Here is an 11,226-nt window from a genome sequence, read left to right on the forward strand (position 1 = left end):
GAAAGATTTATGAATAGTTGGTGCAAGCCAATCCCGGGCTGCTCAAGAAGGACAACGTGGTAATCCAACAAGAAATCTCCTTTTTCCAAATAAAACAATACAAAGTGGCAAGATTTCAAAACTAATCATGTATGTAACATGATGTATGTATGTAGCATTCGACATGTGTGTGTATGTGTGTGTGTGTGTGTGTGTGTGTAAGTGGAAGGGTTGATCGCTAAAGGCTGTGTTCATGCTTCAGCGGTATAACCTCCGCAGGCTTGTGTTGACACCATACTGTGTAGCTGCCGTCATCATATAATTGTAGGCCACACAGTCCTTAGGGACTGAACAAAAAAGTTGGTTTGATGTCCAGAATTATAACTGAAAACAAACCTGACACTTATTTTTTTTAAACTAAGCTAAAACTAGAGCCATCTGTGTAATTTTGTAGAGCTATTGGTAATAAACACTGGAAATGTAGTCCGTATCAGTTGGCCTTTCATTAGAGTAATGTGTTATCTTTATCATGGATTTATTAGTGTGACGTGAACTACTATTCCCTTGACCTGAGAAATAGACAAAATAGACAATGGGCTGCCAAGCTATCAATCTTTCTCTATTGGAGCCTTGAATTTGATTAAATTATCCAAATAATGTCTTGTTCTAATTTGATACCGCTCCTTGAACTCACCTACATGAAAAGTGCTGGTTTTTACACATAAATAGAGCGATACAGAAATGACTTCAATTGACATAAAGGGTACACACAAAAGTGTCCTCCCAATTGTTTATCTTGTTTGAAAGTATACAATATATAGTGCTGATAGAACATTTTATACGTTTTCTCTTTCAGTTCTTCTATATTATTACTATATTCAGTACTATATTTCTATATAATCAGGGATCAGTACATCCACCAAAGACTCTAAGGTCTATTTATGATTTAATGCAGAAATAAACACTGACTTGTAAATGAACATCAGACATACAGTATTTATTTGAATAAAGATTTAAAGAAAGGAGCATATGACAATAACAAATACAGAATTCCGTCAATAATTTAAAGCCATAATAATAAGCAATTTGACAGTAACATTCCTTTTAGGGATTTCTAACGACCAGTTTTATTATAAAGGATATGTACAACAAATGCAAGTCTGTCCATCAAAAACTGAGCAAAAATAGACAATTAAAAGACAGCTGTATATTGAACTAAATGGAGCATGTTTGAAAGAAGGACCGAGCTACAAAGACATGTTTTAGACGCCATGAGGAGATCATGAGCAGTCCGTCGCTCCCTGATACGTCCAGCTGCCCCCGTCGCAGTGGCTTCTGTCTAATGCTACAAATAAAAAAGGTGAGGCATCCTCTGGGAGAGCCATCCTTCTCTCTCTCTCTGTGAGGCAGGAACCCCACTCACGCCTGCCCCTGCTCACACTGTTGCTAGGTAACACGTAAAATTCCAGTGTTCCGTACACCCAGAGAACTCTGGGCTTTTTGGTGCAGGCCTACAAATCATCAAGTCCTCCATTAGCTGAGCTGTCAACAGCAGCTAATGCTAGAAGACTCATGCAAATAAAAGAACAACATCAACAGCCACAAAACAAAGACAACCACAAGCAAGTAGAACCATCCAGACAAAAAAAATCTATTTAATAAATGGAAAATGCCAAGAGTACTTTCCAGGGAAGCTGAAAAAAAAAATGAAAAAAAATGTTAAGCATAAAAACGAAAGAAAATTCTTTCTTCAGACAGGACCGGCCTGTTTTTATTTGTAATTTAAATCAACCTTCTCTATCGTCTTAGGGAAATTTAGTGTTAATGGAATATCCAGGCTGGAAATGGAACCAGGTTCAACTTCAAAAGACAAATATTTCTAAGACTCCCTTTGTGAAAAGAAATCTTTCATGTGTTTTTCTATAAAAGAAAAAAAGAGTTTTTGTTGGAACATAAGCTGATATCCAGATTAAGCAGCTCCTAAAGGTTCAGGGAACATTGAGACGATGTATCATGAGAAGATGCATCATTAATGTCACATTTCTAAAATCAAGCCTTATGATAAATAACTGATTAATACTGCTGTGGTGATGTGTAATAAACGGGGATCTGACAAAAACATGCTCCGACGGTCTTTACATGGTCTAGGATTTTGTGCTTGTTATGTCACAGCATGTCCACCTCTAGACTGTTTTATAGCTCATGTGAGTGCTGAGTCACACTGGCTCCGTCAGACGTGCATCCTCCGACCGACTGAAATGAACACTCTGCTTTTCCAAATCGCTCCCCTTCTCTCCCCCCACTCATATCTTTTATTTCCAAATATTACATGTTTTTTTATCCAAAGCAAGTAACAACTGATATATATATATGTCAGAGGTCGCACGCCTCTGGAGCAACTCGGGGTTAAGTGTCTTGCTCAGGGACACATTGGTTGATGTATCACAGTGGGAATTGGAAAAGGTCTCCCACACCAAAGGCATGTGTCATATCCACTGCGCCATCATTACTCTACTAAACGAAATACTGTGAAGGGGAATTGTGGGAATAATTTATACAAGGAACTCCTGTTTGAAATTCCCAGAGCCGCATTTTTGTAGGTACGACTTCCTGTCACTGTCAGATTTTACATTTCATCTCGTCATCTCCGCCCATATCGTGACCTTAAAGAGACATTCGGATGAAGAGATGGATGGGGAAGGGCAGCACTATCAACATTTCTAATGAGTTTCATCAGGGTAATGCAGTCAAATGCAGTGTTTACAACCACTTGGGAAAGAGGAGTCACTGACCTTATTTAAGCTCTCACAGCAACCTTTATGTAAGGAATCGAACAGGCCTTGAAATGCCTGTTATGCTCTATTTGTACAGCTGAAATATTTTCAACATTAAACACTTTTTTCACTCTGTCTCTGTACTGGTGTGCTGGTGATCAAAAGTCCAGTGTCAGAGGTGAATATAGAGAGTGTAGGAAGTGTGTGTTTTATTTTCAGTGGCTGACGAGGAGGATGCTGCAAAGGAGAGAAATGCATTGTAGAAATCATTCCTTCTTTCCCTTGCACACCCCCCTGCTGAATCACCTACTTGTCCTTCCTTTCTTTTCCCCCCCAGCGTGCTCCCTTAGTATTCACATGATGGAGCAGCTCTTGGACTTGTCCTTGCTAAAGGTGGAGGAGAGCAGCTCTGTCTTGCTGGGCAGGTGTAGGAGCCTCTTGGAGAGGCGGCGGACGGGACTGGGTTTATTGGCAGGCTGGAGTTTGTTCATGCAGGCCAGCGCCGCAGTACGGAAAACACTGTGGATGCTCTTCTCGGATGTGAAGGCTGAGCACTCCAGGTAAGCCTCTGCTCCAAGCTGTTTGGCCAGGGACGAACCCTACAACGGGAAGAAAAAATATATACGCTGACCTTTGGGAGATTAAAACAAGGGGGAATGTCTACAACTACCGATTGTGGACGGGAGACAGAAACCTAAATATATAAACAGTGGAAGAAAAAGTAGTCACAGCAAACCTGTTCATGGGAGATGGGGCTCTGTTTCTGATTGGACAGCTCCATGCGCGTGCATACGTCTGTGCGCAGGTCTGTCTTGCAGCCTATTAGCAGGATCCGAGTGCTGGGACAGAAGTCCTGGATCTCTGTTTTCCACTGCAAGGAGAAGAGGAAAAAGGTATCAAGAGATAGCCACTTGAAAGTGTAATAAGTAAACAATACAACATGTGAAGAGTGAATATGGGGGAGGGCAGATTATTTAAGAAAGGGGGGCTACCAACTGGAACAAGTAAAATTAAGTTGTAAGATTGTGGTCAGGCTTTCATGTTCACACTAGGGGTGGGAATCAACAGAGGCCTCACGATACGATATCATCACGATACCTTTTTCACAAGAAAATATAATTGCGATCTTAAACATGTTGCAATATTCTGCTATATATTGCAATTTACAACCTTTTTCCCCCAACTTCAAATTGTTCCCAATTTAAATCATGTCTTCAAAAGGAAACTATCTACAGTATCCATCTAAAAAGATAAATTTCTCTGTTTGTTCGTCTTCATTTTTATTGCTGCAAAATGGAATAGTCAAGCCGACACACTGACCAAAAATATATAATAGTGGATGGATACTTGGCGTCCGTGTATCAATACAGTATTACCACCTAAAATATCGCGATACTATGCGCTCTCGATTTCCCCCCACCTCTAGTTCACACTGCAGCAGGTAATTTCAACCAGAAGAGAGATGTTTGCAGATATTTTACAGTTATGTGACATCCGGGGCAAAAGTATATTTATTAACATAACACCTGAATTGATTAGCAGTGCGCCAATTAAAAGTTAGGTCTTCCTGAAAGAATTTACGCTGAGCTCCACAACATTAATACCTTCTTCAGCACACTGTCTACTGTGTCTGGTCGGCTGATGTCGAAGCATAAGAGCACTGCATCTGAGTCGCTGTAGCAGAGGGGTCTGACGTTGTCGTAGTATGGGGAACCTGCAGAGACAGAGTCACATTTAGGAATACACACTTAGGTCTTATGCAACACAAGTTTATTGATGTGATTTAGGAAGGTGGGCCCTTAGCTCAAAACAACATCTTTGAAAACCTTTAGTAAAGTTTTGGACACTGACACTATTATAATGTTCTATCACAACAATCCTCCTCACTTTCACACAGTACAAACAGTCACACACACCCCAGCCAATAATGTCACTAAGCTTAATACTTTCACACTTGCAGGAATTTATCCAGTAAAGTAAACTAACCCACTGAGTCCCGGTCTGTGCAACTCTGCACCAATCACGTCTTCGCAAAATTAGCCAATTTCAAACTTTATTTACCCAAATTTTGTTAGAGTGAAGAAGAAAAAAACTGATTTCCTGTGAAAGAAAATTGTCATTGTACTGTAGGATAAACTATCCAAGGTTTTCTGTCTGGCTTACAGGTTCAGTATCCGATAAAGTGTCAAAAATGTAAACATACAAAATTAAAAGTGTTCAAGGAAAAGTTTTAATATTATGCTTTCTAGTGGAGAGTTAAATAGGAAGCTATGCCCGGTTAACTTATCTCAGCAGAAAAGAAACTCGTCTGGCTCTGTCCAACAGTTAGATAACCCCCAATGATATTTTGCTGTTTTAAATCCAGAAAGCAAATTCCTTTATTTATAATACAAAACTTATTTTACAGAAATTCTCAAACTATTTCTTTATAAGGTAAATTTGCAACATAAGGCTGTTATTAACAAACGTTAAGTAGAACTAAGATGGACATTTTCTTTCGGATTTGTGTGTGATTGCTGCGAGTGGCAGCAACTAGAAGACTTGCAGCAGGACTTTCCATTGTTTCAAAAGTCAAACATTTGCATCGGAACTGCAGCGTTGCCCTGAGGCCAATCACTCCCTGACTTTACACCTTATTCTGAGATCCACAGTTGAAAATAGTTGCAGTATTTTGTGCTGCTGAGCATTTAATCTCGTCAGAGTGATGCTTTATTGACCAGCAGCCGCTTTACCTTTCCAACAAATCTCCACTGAGCCACTAATAAATCCTCAAAATAATATCAAACGCTATTCATCAACTCACACAGACAGTTTACTCTGATTGTTGACTCATAATTACTACACCTTAGGTATGAGCATGGGAATTATTGTGTGAAGGAAACACATTTTCCCCATATTCCAGAAATAGCACCACTATATGTAGAAACCTTTCCTTTAACTCTCAGGAAGGCTCCTGTGCTAAAAACATACAGACAGGATGTCCGCTCTCTATTGTCAATCCTCTGCCACCTATCACTCCCCGCACCAACAATTTAATTTAATTTCCTACTCCTGTCCTCAGGGGCCAAATGTGCACCAGAAGCTTTCCTTGCAAAGAAAAGAGGATATAATTATATCAGGAACAGAAATTTCAAATAAGCAACTAACTAACATTCATGTTGTCTTAATGAATTCTCTCCTAAGACCTTAAAGAAAATGTTTTCAACAGTATTCCAACGACAAAGAGTACTGCCATCCATAAGGCCCTTCTTCTTAACTCAGTCTGTCGGAATGTTTGACTTAAATGTGCAAAGTAGGACCACTTATACAACTACAATCTATCAATAACATTTTATTTTAGAGGGAATCAAAGCGCTCGTCACGTAACTATTTAGGGTGATTTACAGTGAGGCTTGAGAAAGAGGAGGCAGAGAGATCTAAAGAAGACACCACTTCCACTCCCACATATTAGCAGCCCCCTGCCTGGACACACAAACCTAACACATACACCCTTGCAGTTGAGCAAACAGTTTATGTAATGAAACTGCCCTCTCTACTCTCAAAGAAAGAAAGAAAGTGAATGGAAGGAATTAGACTCAAAAGACAGGATAAGACATTGTGTCTTGATAAAAGATGCAACGTGAACTGAACAAATGTGCTTCTGAGGCTTTTTATGGTCAAAAAGCGTGTGGTACACATACTGTGGAACTCAGTGAAATGGGTGAATCTGTTTTGTATGTAAAAAAAATGAAAAAAATCATATTAATCAGTGATTCACCTAAAGTAGTGTCATCAGCGCTGAAACAAACTATTACTTTGACTTAAATATGAATTTAATATAATTAATATGATTTAATAGTACATTTATGAGCAGAAATTCCAAACATTCTTTAGTTTCAGCAGGATTTGCAGCTTTCCTTCTTCCTATGTGAAGATGGTTAACTGAATATAGATGAGTGTGGACTGTTGGGCAGACAAAACAAGACGTGTGAAGAATGTCAACTTTGGCTTTAGAAGACTGTGATTGGATTTTTTTTTTTTACTTTTCAATATTTTCTTAAAAAGCAAATTAATTGTTAAAAATGTAGATAATAAAGACGTCGAAGGGAAAGAAACATACATAAAAGATTGACAGGAACTGTGTTTGTGTGTGTTGAAAAAGTAAATAGTCTTATGCAATGTTTTCCTCTGGAAAGGCCTGTTCAGAAAGTTTTTACTCCGTGGGAGATAAACACACAAACCTACATTAGTTCAGTGCTGGTTTCAGTTACATAAGACCTTTTTTTTTAAGGCGGCTAACACCATAAGGCAGTGAGGAGGTCATACATATCTTTTCGCTTAGTATCACTCACTTGTGCCTTCTGTTCACAGTGGCTATACGCAACACAGTTGCACACATAGTGAAACAAGACACACGCATGTGCACATACACACACAAACACACGCACGCTTCCACCCCCTGCATGGACGAGGCATCCCCCTCTCCCCTGTGAAACAACCCCTCTGCAGGCCAACTGGCACTGCTCAACTTCCTCTGAGCCCAATGCCTCAGCCAAGGCTTATGAAATAAATTTACACTAGAGTGGATTTGTTATTGATACCGTATACATAGTTTTCCAGTATGTTTAAGGTTATCACTGTATGATGTCAGTAGGCCACCAATGCTTCTCTGAATTGTATGTATTTGTTCTGTCTATAAAATGTCCAGAAATTGTGAAAAGTACAGATTGTCATTTTCTGTATTTTAAATTTTTTATTTCCTTATCGACCAATAGCTCAAAACTTAAATTTAATCAGTTTACAAAAATACAAAACAGAAGAATAAATAAGCAAATCCTTACTTTAGAGAAGGTGGACTCAAGAACCCTTTGGCATTTTTAGCTAAATGAGTTTTGCTGTATAATGTTTATGTCAGTGGACGAGGTTGACGTAATGCCTCTGACCTCTGAGCGGAAGAAGTCAAGTTATCAAGTATCACAAAAAATGGTCATATATTATATCCAAGAAAGCTGGGTTTAAAGCTCTACAAACACATGTTCTAACAAAGGTTAAATAGGTTAATATTGAGGTTAACATTTTTCAGTCACCTTTATCATAAATACATACTAGAACTGCAAGGATTAGCTTATTAATTAGGTGAATGGAGCAGAAAAATTAATCAGCAAATATTTTGACCACCAAAAATATAAACTGCTCAAAGCTACAATAACACCAAGAACAGTTTCATTTTCTAATTCTTACAGATGAGATGGAAATACTGTATTGGCTAACTTGGTAGCCATAGAGATTTTACATTCCTTATAATAGATCAGTTGTATTTCTCAAACTGGGGCCTCTCTTGGTCTTTGATTGTGGGTCCTTTTTTTGCATTGTATGTTTTTCCATGAAAAACTGTAACCTGACGTCGTCTGATACTGCTCCGTTGGGATCAGCCTCTGCACTCATTGGATAGACCTACTATCTGAATGACCATTCAGAGCAACGCAGTATGTGACGTATGTTTAATTTTTGCCGAATCCCATAGGAAGGACGGCAAAAACATCTTATATAACAGATGAGATGACAAAATTAGCATTTCTACATTGCAATCTACAATCTTGTTTTAAACTATTTCAACCCAAGCACTCTTTGTTGACGTGGTTGATTATGTTACTGGTAATCATCTTTACATCATCGTATAAAGCCCGCCCTGACAATGTGATTGGTCCAAACAGCTCTGTTTTGAGCATAGTTGCTCCACAACGGATCAAGACCTCTAATGTTGTGGGCGGGGCTAAAATGGCATTCAGGCTAGCAAAACTGAAGACTTTGGTCGGATCTTGCTTAGATAGGCTTGTTGCTCAGGTGTGTTGTTCTTTGCCCCACTTAATCCCAGTGAATCAAGTGCCCCAAACCACCAAGAAGAACTCTAAAAGTTCCCATGGCAGGTAAATGTCACTTTATGAGGTTTTTAAAAATTACTATGCATTCCCCCAGCCTGTCTTTAGTCCCCAGTGGCTAGAAATGACGATATGTGTAAACTGAGCCCTGGGTATCCTGCTCTGTCTTTGACAAAATGAAAGCTCAGATGAGGTCATAAGGAGCAAGATCACCTCCTCTTTCTCTGCTTTGCCCACCCAGAGAATTTGGCCCGCCCGTGAGAAAGAGAGAGACACCCTTCTCCTCATTAGCTACAGACACAGAAACCGCACATCCTACGGAAAGCTTATTGTGGGACTGCCTCTAGTGGCTGTAATTCTGCACCAAGGCTGAATTTCAAGAAAGAGAGTTCAGATACGGTATTAGGGGACCACTAAGGTCTATATAAAAGCATCCAAAATCAGCATGTCATGGGACCTTTAATGGCTTTCAGACCAGTAAAAAGCTGCTTAACTGCTTCAAAACAGGATTGGCAGATAGTGACGTCTGGGTAAATGTCCGGGTAAATAGCAACAACACTGTTTGTAAAACAACTAATGAGATGGAGCTTCATTAACAATCGGGACTCGACTCCAGGCCGACTGCGTTGTTGTTGGGAGTGTAAACAAGTTCCACAAATCAGGCCATGAATACAGCACTGATACTGACTGCTTAACTCATTGCTAAACAAACATCTCTTTGGGGAGTATTTTAAATTGGCAGTAAGTCAAAGATAGAAGAGAGGTGATTACATCCTTGTTCCTTTTTTCATTTATTAAACCGTGGTATTAATAAAAACCCAAGCATACTCCTAACCTGATGTGTCCCAAAGGCTGAGTTCAACACGCTGGTCTTCAAGCTCCAGACAGGCGGTGTAGTTTTCAAACACAGTGGGGACGTAAGTCTAGAAATGGACAAAAAGAAAAAGGTGTAGAGAGTATTAATCACAAATGTACATGGAAATGTTTAAAGAAATTCTTCATTTAGTGAAAAAAAGGATAAATGACCATCTCAAGGGATTCGGTTAATGGGGCAACAGCTAAACGTATTACGTAATTATATAAAATAAAAGACAAACAGATCTTTACATTTGTGAAGCATTGTGATTTTTAAATGACTAAAACAATCATTTGGGCAAAATTAGCAGTGATTAACTTGGCTTTTGAATCAATTAACTGGTTCAGAAGCACTCAAACATGAATCACTAATCATTCCCAATGTAAAGGTTTTTATCTAAACCTATGAAAATACAGCATACAATCAAATATACTTTACTACACATGTATGCCAATTCAATAATGCCATAAGCTGTAAGGCACCATGGGAGTTTTAGGACTAGGGTAAGGAGAGAGGAGAGGGGAAATTTGGTTGTTGCAGCAGCAGTACAAGGACCGAAATAAGTACAAATAAATAGAGTAAAATAATAAATAACAAAAAGGTAGGCCTATAGGCTACAAAAACAGAAACTATACAAGATTAACTAATAAAAGACAAAATGAAGAGGTAAAGTGACAGTGGTGAGCTTAATAAATATTACACTAATAATATTACGCCTTTAAGAATAAATAAGATCACAATTTAAATTTAAATTAAGAACTACTGGCATGCGTGAAGTGGCTTAACATAGTCGAGGACAACTCTTCCAATCCATTCTTCTGGTCCATATGGGAGTATTTGATTAATGTTTATTCTTCCTTGGTGTAGGATATGAAGACCAACATTAGTGGTATATGTTGAGTCCCAATCAACATGGATCTGAAAACCAACTGTGGACGTAATTGTAACAGATACATCGTAACGTTACCTCTGGATAGCAGTCCTTGGCCAGGACTTGTAGCATCGCTGTTTTACCGCATTGGACGTCCCCGACCAGCACGAGTTTACACCTCGCTACAAAAGGCTGCGGGAGTCTTCTTTCCTTCATGGTGCAGCTGAATTAAACGGACAGATTATCAAGAAGAAATAAGAGTGGGAATAATACCGATAGAGTTCTGTAAATCCTCTCTGTAGTCGGCCGTGTTCCTGCTCTTCCTCCTCAGTCAGCCAGTCTGTGAGTGAGTGAGCGAGGCAGAGCAGCAGTCAGTGAGGGAATCACTGCGGAACTTTATATTGTCGCGCCAACCAATGAGTGCTGCGCAGTGCACGAGGTCTCATGTTTGGTGGTAATAGTGGATGGTGAGCTGCAGAGCCACAGCCGGGGTCTAAGAAATACTGACGTCCCCTCAATGCACCACGTAAACCACCACGAACCTCTCATTAGTAATTAATGCTACGCAGATAGTTAATGGCTAATAAAAGTAGAAATACCGTAGTCTAAAAGTACTACATTACAAGTAAAAGTCTTGAATTAAAAATGTGATGTGAAAGCACAAAAGTGTTATTATCCGTTACATGTAAAGCCTATAGGTAGTGCTACTTATGCAGAATGGCTCCTTTCAAAGAGTTGTTATAGAATATTTCAGTATTGAGTTTTTATCACTAACAATACATGTAAGAGCATTTTAATGTTGTAGTTTGTTAATGTGGAGCCAATTTTAGATATGTTGTGTAGGCTACTACTAGATTAGTAGTGTAGTATTGTATCATATTTAAAAAG

The 11,226-nt window shown here is 39.1% G+C and overlaps 1 protein-coding gene across 1 annotated transcript; it reads right to left on the reverse strand.

Annotated features, from left to right (window-relative positions):
• Positions 1-1,533: 1,533 nt before the first annotated feature.
• LOC117948030 (rho-related GTP-binding protein Rho6-like) lies at positions 1,534-10,758 on the reverse strand. Its single transcript, XM_034877467.1, has 5 exons — positions 10,435-10,758; positions 9,447-9,534; positions 4,358-4,467; positions 3,490-3,624; positions 1,534-3,352 (listed from the first exon to the last, which is right to left on the reverse strand). The coding sequence occupies exons 1-5, from the start codon at positions 10,552-10,554 to the stop codon at positions 3,107-3,109; spliced, it is 699 nt and encodes a 232-aa protein (XP_034733358.1). The 5' UTR covers positions 10,555-10,758; the 3' UTR covers positions 1,534-3,106.
• Between the last annotated feature and the right edge of the window lie 468 nt (positions 10,759-11,226).

This window comes from Etheostoma cragini, chromosome 7 (assembly GCF_013103735.1).
Source record: "Etheostoma cragini isolate CJK2018 chromosome 7, CSU_Ecrag_1.0, whole genome shotgun sequence".
Taxonomy (NCBI): Eukaryota; Metazoa; Chordata; class Actinopteri; order Perciformes; family Percidae; genus Etheostoma; species Etheostoma cragini.

Excerpts from the sequence above, each read along its gene's own strand:
- LOC117948030 (XM_034877467.1), bottom strand. The coding sequence starts at position 10,554 with ATGAAGGAAAGAAGACTCCCGCAGCCTTTTGTAGCGAGGTGTAAACTC. Across the intron at positions 9,535-10,434 it reads CCAAGGACTGCTATCCAGAG|ACTTACGTCCCCACTGTGTT; the intron begins GTAACGTTACGA and ends GTCCATTTCTAG. Across the intron at positions 3,625-4,357 it reads TAGACAGTGTGCTGAAGAAG|TGGAAAACAGAGATCCAGGA; the intron begins GTATTAATGTTG and ends TTCTCCTTGCAG.